This window comes from Poecilia latipinna, unplaced genomic scaffold (assembly GCF_001443285.1).
Source record: "Poecilia latipinna isolate Pla-1442-1.1 unplaced genomic scaffold, P_latipinna-1.0 Scaffold110, whole genome shotgun sequence".
Lineage (NCBI taxonomy): Eukaryota > Metazoa > Chordata > Actinopteri > Cyprinodontiformes > Poeciliidae > Poecilia > Poecilia latipinna.
The window spans coordinates 531227-549672 of record NW_015112726.1 but is presented as its reverse complement, the minus strand read 5'-3'; the positions used below and the strand labels follow the sequence as shown (position 1 = coordinate 549672).

The following is an 18446-nucleotide window of genomic DNA, read 5'->3' as shown; positions in this document are numbered from 1 at the left end:
GTAAAACCGGAAGTAAGTGCAAAGTAAAAGCACACAAAATTAAAATAAATGAATTAAAATAATGTGGTCATGACTTATTATTATTATTATTATTATTATTATTATTATTATTATTATTATTATTATTATTATTATTATTATTATTATTATTATTATTATTAATGGTAACAGCGGACAAATCCGATCTCACTTCGTTTGATTGCAATATGAAACTGTACAGTAGAGGGCAGTAAAAGGCCCTTAATATAAGCATAGATTTTATTTTGAAACCGAAGACCGGAAGATGCTTCAGTTGTACTTTAATTCTCCTTTTTGCTCATTGACTTCATAAGTCAAGTCCATCTCAGTAAGGTTTCAAAAGAAAAATGAGCTACGTCTAATTATTTTTTAAAGTTTTTCTTACTCTTTTGCCCGTTTAATATTTTTAAAATGGGCAAAAGGGATAAAGGTAGGTTGATGATGGGTTGTGATACTCTAGTTAGCTAGCCGTTGGGAGCTAACTGTCATAACAATTAATGTCTGGCAGCAATTTAGTTCGGTCATTAAGCGTAAATTGTTATTTCACTGTATATTTGTTAGCTGTAGTGATGCAGTATATGGAGACCTATATGTTTCCAATATTGTTTCCCATCTATTATTATTACGATTATGTTGAACTGTAAACATGATGCTTTAGATACACAAAAGACATTAAAAAAAATTATGAATGATTGTACTGTAGTGTGAAGCGCTTTGGTGTCCTCTGCTCTTTATAAAGCGCAATACAAGGACAAACCATTTACCATTTAAATTTTTGTGCCGATGCTAAGGACAAACTATTGATTAAAATGAGAACATTTGAATGAAACCAGCACTATGCAAGCACATAGAGGCATATTCCAGTACCTTGAAAAAGTATTCACACCCCTTGAAATGTTGTGATTAACACGTTTGAGTATATTTTTGGGGGGGAATTTGTGTGATAGACCAATACGATTAACAGAATACATGACTTTTGAAGTGGAAAAACACAATACATGATTTTCTAGTTTGCTACTTTGGTTTATTAAAAAATTCTCAAAAGTCTGGTATTCCCTTTTACCCTTTTATTCAGCCCACTTACTCTGTTGCCCATAAACTAACTGGAACTAACTGCCTTTAGATTTTTAACAAAGTATACTGTGAGTGATTTGTTGCTGCTAGTGAAATTCAGCTGGTCTTCTGAAGGCGTCAGAAGTTTGTTAGAAAATGTTAGGGAACAAGAAACACAGCAGAGGAGGGTTAGGTTTTAAAACTTCAGTCCCACGTTTTGATCAGGTTACAGAGCACTTTTTTTATCGATTAATCCACCTAAACTGTCAGCTTGGGCAATTAAAGAATTAATTAGAAAAGCAGGCAAGAGGCCTGCGGTAATCCTGAAAGAGCTGTAGAGATCATAGTTCAGGTCAGACAGTCATTTGACAGGACAAGTTTTAGTCATGCAATCTGAAAAATTGACCTTTTTGGAAATAAAGACACCAAACATATATATTTATTAATAAATGTATAATTTCCCTTCCAGTTCACAATTACACATTCATTTATGCTGGTATGTAGCAGAAAATCCCAATAAAATAAACCGAGGTTTGTGGCTGTTGCAATGAAAACATGTAGCGTTGAAATACTTTTTTCTATTAAAACACAGGACAGTGGGCATTCATCAGACAAAGAACAGGAGGCGTTTTGGATAAATTGTCTTATCTGTATTGTCAACTATCTGTATGTTTATATTTAAAACTAGGATAAGGTATATTATTTCCTAGTAGTTTGTAATTTTTTTTTCCTGCCTGTCACGGTGCAGAGAAGAAATCCAAGAAACGTTATTATGAGGAGGAAGACGATGAAGATGACGTGACCGGCAGCGAGCCTCAGGAAGCCGTGCCAGCGGCTGCAGGAAAGCAGGTGGACGAGTCTGGGACCAAGCTTGACGAGTATGGAGCCAAAGACTACCGCTCTCAGATGCAGCTCAAGAAAGACCACTCTTCACGCCCACTCTGGGTGGTAAGAAGCACCGTTGTTGTTGACCTCTTTTCCATCTGTAATCCCTATTTGTGTATGTGATTTTGTCTTTCTAATCCCTCCAGGCTCCAGATGGACACATCTTTCTGGAAGCGTTCTCTCCGGTGTATAAGTATGCTCAGGATTTCCTAGTGGCCATCGCAGAGCCTGTGTGCAGACCTAACCACGTTCATGAGTACAAGCTGACCGCGTACTCGCTGTACGCAGCGGTCAGCGTGGGGCTGCAGACTTCAGACATCGTGGAGTACCTGCAGAAGCTCAGCAAGACGTCTGTACCGGACGGCATTGTGCAGTTTATCAAAGTAGGACAACGAAGTAGTTTTTATAGATTTTTCAGCTTCATTGTTTTACTCGTTCATTCACATTCTAATCAACCTTTCTCTCTCAGCTTTGCACTGTGAGCTATGGGAAAGTCAAGCTTGTGCTTAAGCACAACAGGTGAAATCAGTTTAAGATAATTCCACCTTTTTTCTCTTTGTCATTCGTTGCTTCAGTGCTATTGGTCTCTCTTTCCTCCTCACGTTCCCAGGTATTTCGTAGAAAGTGCTTTCCCTGACGTCATCCAGAATCTCCTGCAGGACAACCTGATCCGTGAATGTCGCCTGCGAGGTGCAGACGGTTCGGACCCTGAGCTCATTACCGAGGTCATCCACAGCAAGTCAGTGGTAAGCAAATCGGGATGTTTTCTGCTATCACTGCTATCGCCTGTCAAATTACACCAGAGTGTACCTCATCTTATTTCCCTGTCAGATTTCTAAGGCTGTCCAGGACAAAGGAGGTGCCTCCACCTCACAGCAGCCCAGCGATGGACAAACGTCGAGCCAGCAGGTCCCTGAGGACATCTTCAGCTACTATGAGCAGATGGATAAAGAGGAAGAAGAGGAAGAGGAGACCCAGACTGTGTCTTTTGAAATTCGCCAGGTAACATTTTGATCATGCAACAAAAGGGAACGCATCCTACTCTGAACTCTGTCACTGTAGCGTTTCCTGATGTAATGCAGGAAATGATAGAGGAGCTGCAGAAGCGTTGCATTCAGATGGAGTACCCCCTCCTAGCTGAGTACGACTTTCGAAATGACACCGTCAACCCCGACATCAACATTGACCTGAAGCCCACCGCCGTGCTGCGGCCCTACCAGGAGAAGAGCCTGCGCAAGATGTTTGGAAACGGCCGCGCACGATCGGGAGTGATAGTGCTGCCCTGCGGTGAGAGCCGAGATGACAAAACGTCGAGTGGCCATTTTGTTCTGGCATAAATAACGTTTTAGTTTCATGTTGCTTGTGCGGTTTCACTTTTTGTTACTTGCAGGAGCGGGTAAGTCTCTGGTGGGCGTGACCGCCGCGTGCACCGTGCGTAAGCGCTGCCTGGTGCTGGGCAACTCCTCCGTCTCCGTGGAGCAGTGGAAGTCCCAGTTCAAGATGTGGTCCACCATCGACGACTCGCAGATCTGCCGCTTCACCTCCGACGCCAAGGATAAGCCCATTGGCTGCTCAGTGGCCATCAGCACCTACTCCATGTTGGGTCACACCACCAAGCGATCCTGGGAGGCAGAGAAGGTCATGGAGTGGATGCGGACGCAGGAATGGGGACTTATGATCCTGGATGAGGTCCACACCATCCCTGGTGAGTCTGTCTCATTTTACGAGGACAGGCAGTGCCGTATACTGAACACTTTCACAAACGAATGTCGTTTTTTTTTTTTTCTGTAGCAAAGATGTTTCGACGTGTCCTGACCATCGTCCAGGCCCATTGCAAACTGGGCCTCACTGCCACACTGGTCAGGGAAGACGACAAGATTGTGGATCTCAACTTCCTTATTGGCCCTAAGCTGTATGAAGCCAACTGGATGGAGCTGCAGAACAACGGCTATATCGCCAAAGTTCAGTGTGCAGAGGTAAACATGCATGACAATATAGTCCGGTAAACTCTAAACTTAAGTGAGTTTCTATCATATAGTCTTGGTTGTCCATTAAGTTTATTTTTAATCCCTATAAATTGTGCTGATAAGGTTTAGATGTTAACTCAGTGTGATCGGTTAATACAGGTACATTCTTGACGTTTCTTGAAGTTTGTCTGTAAAGATGCCGGAAAATTAACCTGAAAATAAGACAGGAAGAAATCAAATGATATGACACCGATTAACGCAGTTAAAATCATTTGTAATATATTTATTATTCATTTGGCCTTAATTAGCAGACTTAAGCAATAACATAAAAGTCATATATCGGCGGTTCTGCTTTAGTTTCCACATCATAACTCCATGTTTTTAGTTTCAACAAAACATAATCATGAACATCTAATTTTGCATTGTTTGTATCGTTAGGCTCACACAAAGTCTACTACGTTTCAGACTGAGCAGCAATAAATTTTAGTGTTAGTGAGTGACTTAGAACTGCAGTGGCAGATATTTAGTAATTATGCAGTAAGCAGATGCAGATGGCTTCAGTATCTCATGCAGGAATCTCTTTCAAAAATAAAGAGGCGTGCCTGTGTCTGTGTTTCAGGTGTGGTGCCCGATGTCCCCGGAGTTTTACAGAGAGTACGTGGCCATTAAGACAAAGAAGCGCATTCTGCTGTACACGATGAACCCCAACAAGTTTCGGGCCTGCCAGTTTCTCATCCGCTTCCACGAGCGGCGCAATGACAAGATCATCGTCTTCGCCGACAACGTCTTTGCCCTGAAGGAATACGCCATTCGACTCAACAAGTTAGTTTCTTACGAAAAAAAAAACAAAAACTGATTTTAATTGTTGCATTAATCTGCCTGGTTTAGTTTTATATGTCTTGTTTTATGTTTTCTCTCAAGGCCTTTCATCTACGGTCCCACTTCTCAAGGGGAACGAATGCAGATTTTACAGAACTTTAAACACAATCCAAAGATCAACACCATTTTCATCTCTAAGGTAAAACTCACCATAAATCCTTTTCTGCATCTATGAACTGAAATTAGCTGGCAGACACTAAAAGATGCCAACTTTCTTTACATTTGTTGCCCCTTAAAAGCTCTGCTGAACTTTTCTTTATATGTGATCAATAAATAGATAAAATTACATTAATGATATTTCGATATTACTTGTCTCAGTTTTGAACAGCTCACGCTCATCTGCACAGCGACTAAGCATTATGCAAGCAACGGCTTTCTTCTGGATAGTCAGCGTTTCTCTCAAGAGCTTGATCTGGCGCTGCCATAGCTGCTCAAAATGCAGTCTGAGTTTACACCGTTCTTATTTCTGGCTCCACATTGGTGGTGCAATGAGCTACTGACTGCATCAGAGCAGGGGTGTCCCTTTCTACCCTGCAGAATTTTCTAAAAACATCTTACCGCCTGTGTCCGTTAAAACCCTAACAAGCCTAACCATAACTTAATTTACACTTGTTGGAGCTGTTGCACCTGTTCTAATTGAGTCTTTTAAATAGATTTGAATATATTTAGCACCTAATGCTTTTGCTGTGGTTGTTCCCCACTGGCAGGTCACTTGGGGTAGTGGTGTGTGCTGAGACACTGTCATGAAAATGCTAAATTTAGTATGTAAATTAAATTAAAGTGAGCACTACATGAGATTCAATTATTAGGAAGCAAAATAGGTTTAAAGTATCATCTGCGTGAGGTCAGTCACTCTGCAAATACCTTCTAAGTACAGTAGCTGCTAAAGCAGCACACACTGTAAAGGGAAGACCACCTTTTATTACTGCTAATAATCTGTTATTTAAAATCATTTTACAAAATAACCATCTGTACTGAAATAGCTTTGGCAGATGTATTTTGAAATAAATACCACATGGTACGGAAAACCGTACCATAGATAATCCAAACTAAATAGTCATTAAAAAAACATCCAATCTATAGTTTGTTGTACTTAAATCTCTATACGTCCACCTAAATTGCTCAAGTTTTCTTGGCCTTCTTTTTAATCTAGCGTTCCGTCTGTCATTTCTGTAGGAAAAGCTTTATTAATGAAGCTCTAAGAAGAGTTGTAAAGGCTTTTTGATGCTGTAATCTAATTTCTCCAACTACATTTTGTTGTAAAAAACCCAAATATGTTATCGGGGGTTGCTTACCCCCAGCCATATACTGTATAATTAAAAACAGCCATTTCAAGGCTCTAAACCACACGAGGTGGAAATTTTCATTGCATAACAATTCAGCAGCAACTATGTTTAAGTTCTGCTCCCTCAGAAATTGCCAGGCGTCTCTCCTCCTTTCTGCTGTCCATATAACTACAGCCTGAACCACATCAGATTAAATCCACATTTCTACAAATTCCTTTGACCAAAGTTCCTGGTTTTCTTTACCTTACTGACAAATTCTGGATGGATAAATACTTTTTGCACATCTGACTATCAAGTAACAATGTAACTTTTGTCAAAACTGAAGTTATCTTTGCACTTTAAGAGGAACGAGCACGCAGCTTTAGTTATCACACCTTGAAACTAGCGGTCAGGCTTGAAAACTGGGTGTTGTGATGGACCTGAACCTTCAGAGACACATAAAGACAATTACAAAGTCAGCCTTCTATCACCTTTTACCAAGTGAAGAATATTTCTTGGATTAAAAGACTAAAGTCACAGCAAGATCTAGAGAAACTCATCCGTGCATTTATCTTTAGCCACAGGTGCATTTATCTTCTCAGGTTTCCCTAAAACGTTAATCAGACAGCTCCAGCTTATCTGGAACGCTGCTGCTCACGCTCTTAATAAATCCAGGAAAATAGAGCAGATCATCCCAGTTCTAATGTACTTACCCTGCCTCCCTGTAGCTCAATGAATAGACTTTAAGATATTTTTTTTAGCTTATAAGCCACCGAATGACACCAAAATACATTAGATATCTGTTGTCGGATCAACCTACCAGACCACTCAGGTCTTCTGGTTCTGGTTCTGCTCTGCATCACCAGAACCAAAACCAAACATGGAGAAGCAGCATTCCGCTTGTACGGACTACAAATCTGGAATGAACTTCCAGAAAACAATAAAACCGCCGAAACACCGAATGCCTTTAAATCTAGACTAAAAACCCACCTGTCTAGAGTTTCTTTTGAAATATTATAAATGAAACATTAATCAGCAAACTGATGTAAAGACAGAACTTGACAAAATTTAATTTTTTTTTTCCAATTGTTGACTGTGTTCTGTGATTTTGTATCCCTGTGTTTTTATAATATAAAGCACTTTGAGCTGCCTAGTTGCTGAAATGTACTACACAAATAGACTTGATTAAGTGATTGATAGTAACATGTCTGATTATCTGGACAGGTTGGAGACACTTCTTTTGACTTGCCAGAAGCCAATGTTCTGATCCAGATCTCCTCCCATGGTGGCTCGCGCAGACAGGAGGCACAGAGACTTGGCAGAGTCTTAAGAGCCAAGAAAGGTTAGCCTGTCTGCCACTTAGATTATTTTTGCTTGAAGTGTCACAACTGTTAAATCCGCTGCCACACGGAAAGAGAAACAGTCATTCATCATCATTCTCTCCCCGTCCAGGAATGGTGGCTGAGGAGTACAATGCATACTTTTATTCCCTGGTGTCCCAGGACACCCAGGAGATGGCTTATTCCACAAAGAGGCAGAGATTCCTGGTGGACCAGGGATACAGCTTCAAGGTGTGTTCAGAGCTGCAGCCTTTTAGCAATTTGACCCTGTCTCACTCATGTAAGCACCAGGACAAATGATGATTTTGATGGATTTTTTTATATCATTATAATGTCAAATACTTCAATAAAAGATTGCACCTTTTGCTAGCAAGTAAACAAATACATTTACATAAAAGCATTGGTAACACTTTATTTGAAGGGGGGGTTGAATAAGGCTGTCATTACACTTTCATTAACATGACATAACATGTCATGAACATGAATAAGCCTTCATGAATATTTATGACTGTTGTCATAAAGCGTCATTCGGTAAATTATGACACTTTTAATACAAAGTTGACATTATTCAAAATGTCTTTGTTATGACATCTTGGCATTAACCAAGAAATCATTACTGTTTAAACTTTACCGTTAATAACATAAAGTTACCTAATTTTTAAAGTGCAATCAGTAATACTTTTATAACAAACTTATATCAATAATGATTTATTGTTTAATGTCAAGTTGTCATAACAAAGACATTTTGAATAATGTCAACTTTGTATTAAAAGTGTAATAATTAACCGAATGACGCTTCATGACAACAGTCATAAATATTCATGAAGGCTTATTGATGTTCATGACAGGTGTTATGTCATGTTTATGACGGTGTCATGTCAGCCTTATTCACCCCCTTCAAATAAAGTGTTACCAAAGCATTTGACAAACACAGAGGATCAAAATAACTTTTTGAAAATGTAATGATGTAGAAAGTTAGATAATATCTAAAATACTTATCCAATCAGAAATCCTCTGTCGTCCTGTTAAGTGAGCATACGGAAGGAGTGCGTATTGAGCTGACATACCATTCTTTTGTGTAGTTCAGAGTCTAGCTCGGCAAGGAGAAGTGTTTACAGTTTTCCATTTAACGAGCAGGTACTCAGCAGCAACCAAAGTATTCGGTAGCTTCTTTGCTCTTTGCCTTTCCGTTGAAGCAAACAACAATGTGTAAACTTCTACAATCCTAGCTTCATAATGAGAATTTTATGTCAAAAATAAATTGTGCTTTTCGGGTAAGCCCCCAGCCTTTAGAGTGCTTTTCATTGTCTTTATTTTAATATTGCTAGCGTGGGTCTGATTTCACACAGGCTTCAGTTATGGAGTAAACAAGAGAATTTAAGTGGAAAAGCGGTGCTATTAAGACATAAGACGTTATTTTTTTTCTGAACAAATTGTGAACATTTCCCTCATAGTTTGCCAGTATTATGTCAACTTGTGAACATGCGTGTTGCCTGTCATAACCTGCAGCTTTACCTGATTTTTAGTGCACTTAAACTTTCACTTACATTTTGTTCATATCAATCACAGAATAGCAATAACGGTGGCACAAACAACCGTTGTGATCTGATCTCAGCTGCTCGCTCTATATTCACGTAAACACAGCAATAAAACTGTGCAGCTAAGGGAAATCAGGAGAGGCATGGACGTTAGTCTGCAGTTAGAGAAACACCCACTGAATCAAGCAGACGGAACCTGCTAAAACTTTCGAGTTTGTTCATCTTCAGATTTGTCGTAGGGTTGCTTTGAAAAATCTCAGTTTTGCAAAAGATACATTATGAGCAAAATTCAGCAACATAAAAGATTATTGTCGATTTATTACAGAGCTCACTGCAATCCTGTCAAGAAACTTAAGAGCCGCTTAAATAGCCAACACGTTCAAACTACGGCTCTCCTGCTCGTTTGAGATTAAAACAGGCAGCTGGTCTGGTGTATTATGATTGCATTGACTTCTCTACTTCGCGTTGACTCGGTCAATCCAAAAATGGATGTTCATGTTGACAGCAAAGAGGATCTCCTAACAAATATAACAGCATGAGTCTGCAGAACTCAAATGGCCCGGAAGAGACAATAAAAGTTAGAGCAGGTCCTCAAGGAGAGTCAGAGCTTAATTGATTTAGACACTAGCCAATCCCAGGTACCTGGCCAAAAAAAGTAAAAGGAGGACACAATGGTTGCCGTGTTTACGTTGCCTGAAAATGAGGTTGGAAGGGTTTCCCCTCATGAGTTGACTCCTGTTATCCAGATTGGCTAACATCAATTGGATTAAGGTGATTTACACATCCCCTAAAGTATCCATTCAGTCTAGTGGCTTAATGTTCGTAGGATTCAACCTTACAAGCCCTCTGCTTTGTGTGATCATTCTAATACAATTAAGTGCACTAATCGCATCTGACACAGACGTTCTGTTTTTTTTGTGTAGATGATATTTTACGATATTTTATTTCTTATGGTTATAGTTTTAAAATTAGGTTTAAAAGAAAATATTTATGACTTAAAAATAAATCAGTTTTTTTAAAAACATGGTTTCCATGACAGGCTTCTTCAATCCAAATCAGGCCTAAAATATATTAAGCATTAAGATGTTGATGTGCAGATCTATGGGAAAAGATTTTCTACTATCACTTCGAAAAACTAACAACGGTTTGTTAAAAAGTTGGAGAGTTTAAAATGTAAGATTTGCAGCAATATAAGTTAAGGCTTTAGTCAGTGGATGCAACATTGGTCCATGTGTAAATGCCAAAATGTCCTCGTTTTATTTTTGTTTGACAGGTAATTACAAAGTTAGCAGGTATGGAAGAAGAGGACCTGATGTTCTCCAGCAGAGAGGAGCAGCAGCAGCTGCTGCAGAAGGTGCTCGCTGCGTCAGACCTGGATGCTGAGGAGGAAGTGGTGGCAGGCGAAGTGGGAGCACGACCCCAGGTGAGGTCTTTCACTAAACTCAGAGGAGACAAAGTACTTAAGCAAACGTTTTCTTTGTTGCTTTTAGAAATGCATGTTTTGTACATGTGGTCCCTATTGCCTAAAATGTCTGTTTGATGAAGAAAAAAATTAGAAAAAGACTGGACTTAGTCTGAAATGATACTGCTGTTATGTTTTTCTAGTACTGATAAAGTCTAGGTTTTAAATTACACGTTAAGTCAATGATTAGGATGTTTGGGTGCATTTGGAAATTCGGTTTCATGACTAAAATTCAGATAGGGTTGCAGGCTAGTGTGGCGTCTTTTAAGAGTGCCGTGAAAGCAATACACCCAGCATACAATGTTCCAGGAACAAGTCTTGATTTCAGCTGTTAACGACTCGAATATCCCTTCGTTTCTCATCAGTTCTCCCGGCGAGTGGGCACCATGAGCTCCATGTCGGGTGCAGACGACACAGTCTACATGGAATATCAAAGCCGGAGCAACAAAGCCTCTGCAGGGAGCAAGAGCGTTCACCCACTGTTCAAGCGCTTCAGAAAGTAGATCCAGTGAAACCCGACTCTTGGAAGACCTGCTCTGTTGTCACAGGACAGAGAAAAGGGGGAAAAAAAAAAAAAAAAAGAAACAATGGATTTGCAGGTTCAGAGGATCCATCATCCGGTCGGGCGAACAGGAGGGACTGAGTTTGGAGACTTTTGAAAGCCAGAGATATCTGTATGTAAGATGAGACGCAGGGTGGCTGTTTGAATGTGTTACATCTGCTGTTTTTGGTAACTTGACTGAGAAACCTTTTACAGTATTCTTTTGTAAGCTTTGCTTCAAGTGCTACTTACTTTGTTTCTAAATTATAACAAAGAGTACATTAGTTTCGATTTTAAATGTATGTTATGTTATACAGTTGTTTCCTCTTTAAATTGTTCATAAAATGTTGAAGAAATAAACTGTTTTGGCATTTCTTCTTTTAACTTCTGCAACAATATGAAGGTCCCCCTTTTGAGTTGTCAATAAAAATCAAAAATAAATGACTAACAATTAATTGTGTGAATAATTCCTGCTCAGATGACTAAAGTAATTTAATGGACATGTGGCTTTATTTACTGGGTTCTTTTCTCTGGCCAGTGAGGGACAGGGAAAACACTTGAATGCAATCCAGCAATCGAAAAAGGAAGCAAGGGGGAGTCGGGGTCTGCCTCCTTTGGTTCTTAGACACTTGAAGCTTCTCTGAATAGAAAATCAAGAACCTGGTGTGTTGTGTAAGCTTCAAAAGGGATCAAGTGTGGGAACCCATGTGAGACTGGCCACCGTTTTACTCGATGACATGGCACAGTTGCCTCAGCAGCTCTCTTTCGACTTGAAGTCCGTATGCCGTGTCCTCAAGGAACCCCTGGCTTACGGGATCTGAAAGAGTGAAGAGCCTTAAGGCAGATTTGAATCAACATGTCTGTAGAGAAAAGGGAATTGATGATTAATCCAATTGTAATCCTATTACTTTTTCTTGAAACTCAAAGAACAAGATCAAAAATGTGATGATTGATGTTCTTAAATGAGGGGAGCTTTTGACCTGGAGCTATCCCTTTAAGATTAATTCTAATGTTTTAGCACAAATGTTTGAGTGGGAATCAAATACTCAGCTTTAAATGTTAAAAGATACAGGTTGAGGGAGGAAAACGTGCACTTAAAGTGTAGTAAAAGATTAACACCTTATGTTCAACATAAGTTAATAAATGCTAAGATTTTGCAAATGTTTAACTCTAATGTGTCAGAAAAACAACAACATATGAATCTCGTCCTCATGTGAACCACATCAGTGTAACTTTAGATTGTTTATAGTATTTTAACGGATGAGTGCTCACATCTGTCTGAGTGTACACAAAGCTGATACAACTGGCCAACATCTTTTTTTTTGTGCTCACATTAGCTGTGGACGGGTTTCATATCATATAATTTGTCACACGTTACCACGTTATGGTGCCTTCCTGTATCAATAGGGATGAAGTTGCTCTGCCACTTGGTGATTATTATTATTTTTTTCTCATTAGGGCTGTGTTAGTGTTAAAAGTCTGACGTTAACTATTCAGATGAGATAGCCGACGTGACAGAAAGAGGCTTGAGGAATGCATTGCCAGGGGAATATAGAAACAAACGTCAGCGTGTGTTCGCACGCGCTTTGCACGCCGGTGCACGCGCACGTACACTGCTTAATTGATTGGTGTGATGTAACTTAAATGGCACGTTGTACTGCACCCCTTTTGTAACGAAAGGATGGACTTAAAACTTTTTGGGTAAACGCCCACAGCCGAATACAGAAGTTATCCCTCCCATAGTTCGCAGCGGCCATCCAATAGTCGCGCACCGAGGCTGCCCAAGCCACTATTTAAAAGGCTTCCACAATACAATTCACGCTGCATTTTGCAAGTGCCAGGAAGATTGTCCAGTTGCATTTTTATTGCTCTTTGCTCTTTATTGAAACTCTTTCAACAATGGCAATGTTGAATCGCTTCTCCGTAGCATGCTGGAAGAGTGTCTCAGCCGGGCTGCTGAACGAGCAGCTGCTTCTCCGCGCCTTACACAAGTCAGCAGCCAGTGAGGCTCTGGAGATCTCCGCAACCGGGGAGGAGGCCATGCCTGGCAGGCTGATCGAACCGGCGGTGGTCCGAGAGGCCAGTAAAATCAAGAGCCTGAAGGAGATGCCCGGACCGAGCACTCTTTCCAACTTGATTGAGTTTTTTTGGAAAGACGGCTTCGGCAGAATCCACGAGATTCAGGTAAAGACGTCTGAATAATGACTGTTTTTTTCTTTGTCTTTCCTATCTGGGCTTTACCAAAAGTTATTTATTTGGATTTTCATAGATGGCAAAGAGCCAGTTTACACTCAGCCTCAGCCAGTTCTGCCACCTATACGCAGAATGGCACTGACTGTTGCGTAAAAGCGCATCCGGAGCTCGACCCCTGGTCAGTTTTCCGCTGCATGGCTTGAGTTTTGTAACAGTCTGAGAAACGGGAAATACTATAAGTCCCCCTCCCCTCGCCCTTTTCTATTCCATTCATTACATTAAGGAATGAGTTTTGGTTAAGGTACAAACCTAAAAATGAAACTTTAACAAATCAAGTCTGCTGCTGAGCCTTCACTTGCTGACGTAATCACAAGTTTGATTCCTACTTGTAAAAGTTTTTTTTTTCTGCAGATAAGAAAACACATTTATAGACATTCTCAATAAATTATGTTGAAAACATTGCCTATTTGTCTATCTAAACATCAAGCTTTATCTTACACGTTGATTTAAAAAAATAAAAAATAATAAATATACCAATGTTAAAAATAACATTTCATCTTGATTTAAAGTGACATTTACCAACACTTAAATGTGTTGTATGTATATATTCCAGCTCTTTTGGCTGGCTTTCAACTTATAAAGTAAGTTGAAAGTAAGTTGTTACTTGCAAGTGACCCTCTTACAAGTAACATTATTTTGTTTAATGTTTGAAGTCATTTATTAGAAAATATATGTAATAAATACCTGTCAGTCGATTGATTTCATTACATTTTCTTTTCAGACAAAGTAGTTAGTAACTGTTTGAAATCATTGCTGAATTGTAAGAGTAGAGTAGAAGAAGAGCCTCGCTATAAATACTGTCATCCCTGCTTTATAGATTGAGCACACAAAGAAGTATGGAAAAATCTTCAAGTCTCGCTTTGGACCCCAGCTGGTGGTCTCCATTGCCGATCGTGAACTGGTGGCAGAGGTCCTGCGGGCTGAGGGTGCGGCCCCTCAAAGGGCCAACATGGAATCCTGGCATGAGTATAGAGACATGAGGGGTCGTTCCACTGGCCTCATCTCAGCGTGAGTAGTGACGCCTCAACCTCTCGTCATCGAATCCTGAACCAGTACCGTGATTAGAAACAGATTGCGTAAACAATATTGTGGTCCCATGTTTAGACTTCAGATGAAAGTTCTTTGGATTTTTGAAAATACACTGGAAAGCTTAGAATGACGCACTCTAACTTGTTTTTCAGTGAGGGAGAAGAATGGCTTAACATGCGCAGCGTGCTCAGACAGCTCATCATGCGTCCCCGTGACGTAGCAGTATTCTCTGACGATGTGAACAAGGTGGTGGATGACCTGATCAAGAGAGTTTACAGCCTTCGAGCCCAGCAGCCTGATGAACTTACTGTGCTCAATGTGAATGACCTTTTCTTCAACTACGCCATGGAAGGTTGGTAAAGAGTAAAAGCCAATCCAAACAGAGTTTGACTCTCCCTATAGTCTGGGAGTTCTTGTCACTTGTTCTTGACACATGTTCAGGGCAGATTTTTTTTTCATTTTTTCTTTTGTGGTCTACAGAAATATTGTGTAAGCAGTTGGATATTTGAAGTGGGCATAGTATGCTGACAAAAGCTGCATAGTGGGATTCTTGGGAAGTCCTACTATATTAGGACTTCCCAGGAGTTTCTGTGAAGTAAGAACTTCACAAGAAGCTCTGCTCTTATCGAGTTCAGGCCTTGAGATTCATGGTAACATGAACTTTTATGGGATTTTAAAAGTTAGAAAACAGACAGAAGAAGAGGTACTGGAGAGAAAAGGGAGCTTGTTGAATTTCTTCTTGTTCACCACAAAGCAAACAGTCTCCATGAATTGCTAAAGGAATTGCAGATTCTAGAAAACCACACACTAAAGAATAACTTTTGTCCTTTACAGGTGTGGCTGCTATCTTGTACGAGTGTAGACTGGGGTGTTTGGAAAACAACGTCCCCAAAGAAACCCAGGACTACATCTCCGCCTTGCACCTCATGTTCAGCTCCTTCAAGACCACCATGTATGCCGGAGCGATTCCTAAGTGGCTTCGTCCCATCATTCCCAAACCATGGGAAGAGTTTTGTGTCTCCTGGGACGGTCTGTTCAAATTCAGTGAGTGCTTCATCACCAGTGAACTGCATGTTCGTGTGACTTCACAAAAGTCATATAAAAACGAGAATGCCAACAGATGTGGTAGAGATTGGAAAGCAAAATATGGCAACCAGACTTCTGCTTCTCCGTACCACACGGAGCACAGAGTGTACTTGTGTGGTCCTCAGCTTTTTCTCACAAAACAATTCTGTCACAAAGATGAGCATCTCTCTGGTACTGGTTGAAATTCATAAATCACCATGAAGCTGGGACTGTCCCTCCAGTGTTCAAATATCAAGCTGGCATTGCTTAACCATCAGCAACATGGCTTGCTGGGGATCTCTCATGCCAGCGTGCAGGCAGATTTTTATGACCACACTCGCTGTTTGTGGTGTGAGGACAAATACTCCCAGTCAAATTGGTGGTAGAAGTGTCACAGTTACTGAAAGAACTATAGTTGGCTGAAATCCAGTGACCTGTTCTGTCTTACTCCAATTAATAAGAATTGTCCAGTGTGTGCAAGTGGCGTGCTTGCAGTACATGAAAGCACACCACAGATGGCTAGCTGTGTTTTCCCTGAAGTCTCGAGAACACCTGGCCACACAAATGGTCTGTAATCACTGCTTCAGATCTTCAAGCTGAGAAGCCAGCTAACGTGTACACGTGGTGGCTCAGAGGCATAAATAACTTTAACCCCTTTTGTCATTTCAGAAAATACACAGAGGGCAAAAGGCATCCATGTGTTTTTTTTTTTTTTTTTTTTGTGAAAGGCTTTAGATTTTCATTTTGTTCTAAGTTCTTGGAAGTGACAGGATGAAGAAATGTAATTAAAAAAAAAGGTTTGGAGCTTAAATCTTACTTTATACAATTTGGCAATATTAACTAAGTGCTGCTCTCCATGTTTCTGATAGAGTTGTCCATAATTTATTGAGTTCATATAAAGTTTTATGGTCTGAAAGTTTTTACTTAAATCTTCTGAGTTTGAAATCAGGAACAGTTTTATGCTAAAAGCATTATTTTTCTTTTAGATGGTCTTACATCAACTGAAAAGAATGTGGATTTGTATATAAATCTTGCTTAATTTTGGATTGGGAATGGTGTTTCTTTTTTTTTTTCCCCTTTCCCTACTCTCCGCTGCACTCATCCCACGTTCTTTTTTTTTTTTTTTTTTGTATCCGTCTAATCTCAGGCATGATTCATGTTGATAAAAGATTCAAGGAGATCAAGGCCCAGGTGGAGATGGGGGAGAAGGTGAAAGGGGGCCTGCTCACACACATGCTCACCACCATGGAGCTGAGCCTGGAGGAGATCTACGCGAACGTGACGGAGATGCTCCTGGCCGGGGTCGATACGGTATGTGTGGTTGTGCTGTATGTGTGTGGTGTTATTATAATTACTCCTCTTGAAGAAGTTGGAAGGGCTGGGACTCTGGGTGTGTCTGAGTTATTGTTTAGCTTGCATGGTAAGGTTACTGGCGCCACATCTGTGCCTGTGTAGCTGTGCCAGCGTCGGGTCAAGGGAATGAATCAGGAGGTTACACAGTATCCCACTGACAAACATGTTCTCAGTCTGGTTTAGTTTCTTGTCATTTGTCTCTGTTAGCTCAACACAGGGGTCCCTTTGTCCTTTTTTTTTTTTTTTTCCTTTGCCAGACATCTGTGTTGTACGTTTTTATGTTTCCTCATTAGAACTTAATTAGACGCACTGTTCTTCTTGACGGTAATTAAGGCTGTTAGTTTAATTAAGTTTGAACATCTGTGGTGAGGCTTTGTTTTTTTTTTTTCTTGATCGGAAGTTGGAAGAAGGTTTTGTGTGCTTCATTTTCACATATTTGGTCCGTCGATCCGAGTGGTGGATTAAAGGTGTTTACAGGAAATACTTCAGAAGTCGACTAAGCCAAGATTTTGTTTCCTGCGGTTGTCTGTTACAAGTGTGTTTCCACTTGTTCATGGTTACAGCCTAATTTGTTTGGGGTACTGTCACATTAATGAGAACTAAGGGGGGATGGAGTGTTTTGTGCTCTGCTTGGGGCTACAAGATAAAAGGGTGTCTGTGTTTTTGTTAAATTTGGTGAATTGGCCGCAGCCCTGTGGGGTGGCAGGCTTAGTTACGCCATTACCTGACCCCGAAGTGCAAGTTGCCTTTACTCTGCAAACACAAGAGCTGTCAAGACGCATTAGCTACAGCTAGAATTATGGCACAATCTGGGCAGAGGTGAGATGATGGGAGAGGCGGTTGTAAAGCTCTGGGATGTGAGGGAAAAGCTGGGAACTGGCGTTAAGAAGTAAGGGAAGAAAGGAGTGGGTGTTAGGAGAAGAGAAGATGCACGGACTGGAAGGAAAAAGCCCTAAGCTCCTGAGAACTGGACATGGGTTCACTTTTGTCATATGATTTGTTTTTGGCAAAGGCAGTGCATTAATCTGTGCCATCTGAAAACGATTAGAAGTAATTTCCATGATGGGTAGGCTGCAGAAAAGTAGTGTGGGGTGATCAGAGGATTCTGATATGAGCTATGTAAGGATGCATGCATTTTTTTTTTTTTTTTATCTTTAGCCACCCCATTAATGTCTATTAGGTATGCAAAAACAAGAGTGCCATTTTGATATCTGTGTATGTAATTAGTGAGGGGGTTGGATGGAAAAGTCAAGCAGGAGTGTCAGGGAAAAGAAGGAATAATGTGGGTTCGGGGGAGGGCAAAGCAGATGTTGTGCTCTGCAGTCAAAAGGAGAGGGAGTGTTAAAACCCATTTTCATATCATTTGGTCATCTACCCACCTCATTCAAATGAAAATGCCAGTGAAACGTGAGTCACACAGAGGAAGTCGTCTGCTTTATGGAGAAGGGGTAGGAGGGTCAAGTTTCATCTCTGTGAGATTTTGACGTCTGTGGAAATTCAGCAGAAAGGTTATGTGAAGTAAAAATGCGTCGTTATGCTGTTTCCACTTGTGCAATTTGGTAATGTTGCTTCGAATTAGAAGACGAAGTTAGGACTCATTACTGTGATGGTGTAATATGAGGACATTTAATCAAGCTGGAGATGGATGAGAAGCGATAAGGATAAAGAAAATCCAGCTTGAGTGGAAAACATGAGTGTCTGTTCAGTGTGTGGAATTAGCTCTCCTCAAACCCCCCTTTGTCTGTTGTGTAACATACAAGTAGCTCTTATATCAGATATGTTGCAAACGTAAAAAAAA

General features: G+C 40.4%; 2 protein-coding genes across 2 annotated transcripts in view; both read left to right on the top strand.

Moving 5' to 3' along the window:
* The first annotated feature begins 284 nt into the window (after positions 1 to 284).
* Positions 285 to 11400, top strand: ercc3 (excision repair cross-complementation group 3). The gene is made up of 15 exons (XM_015027925.1): positions 285 to 448; positions 1820 to 2019; positions 2103 to 2339; positions 2426 to 2475; positions 2567 to 2702; positions 2788 to 2958; positions 3039 to 3243; positions 3347 to 3661; positions 3748 to 3932; positions 4543 to 4745; positions 4845 to 4941; positions 7292 to 7409; positions 7520 to 7638; positions 10219 to 10368; positions 10773 to 11400. The coding sequence occupies exons 1-15, from the start codon at positions 430 to 432 to the stop codon at positions 10908 to 10910; spliced, it is 2343 nt and encodes a 780-aa protein (XP_014883411.1). The 5' UTR covers positions 285 to 429; the 3' UTR covers positions 10911 to 11400.
* Positions 11401 to 12734: 1334 nt separating this feature from the next.
* cyp27c1 (cytochrome P450, family 27, subfamily C, polypeptide 1) overlaps positions 12735 to 18446 on the top strand; it is an 11955-nt gene continuing 6243 nt past the window's right edge. Inside the window, exons 1-5 of the mRNA XM_015027924.1 lie at positions 12735 to 13132; positions 14019 to 14209; positions 14383 to 14582; positions 15065 to 15274; positions 16443 to 16606. Coding sequence (XP_014883410.1) covers positions 12848 to 13132; positions 14019 to 14209; positions 14383 to 14582; positions 15065 to 15274; positions 16443 to 16606 — 1050 coding nt within the window. The 5' untranslated portion in view covers positions 12735 to 12847. The remainder of the gene's footprint in view (positions 13133 to 14018; positions 14210 to 14382; positions 14583 to 15064; positions 15275 to 16442; positions 16607 to 18446) is intronic.

Excerpts from the sequence above, each read along its gene's own strand:
- ercc3 (XM_015027925.1), top strand. Across the intron at positions 2,020-2,102 it reads CTTCACGCCCACTCTGGGTG|GCTCCAGATGGACACATCTT; the intron begins GTAAGAAGCACC and ends TAATCCCTCCAG. Across the intron at positions 3,244-3,346 it reads AGTGATAGTGCTGCCCTGCG|GAGCGGGTAAGTCTCTGGTG; the intron begins GTGAGAGCCGAG and ends TGTTACTTGCAG.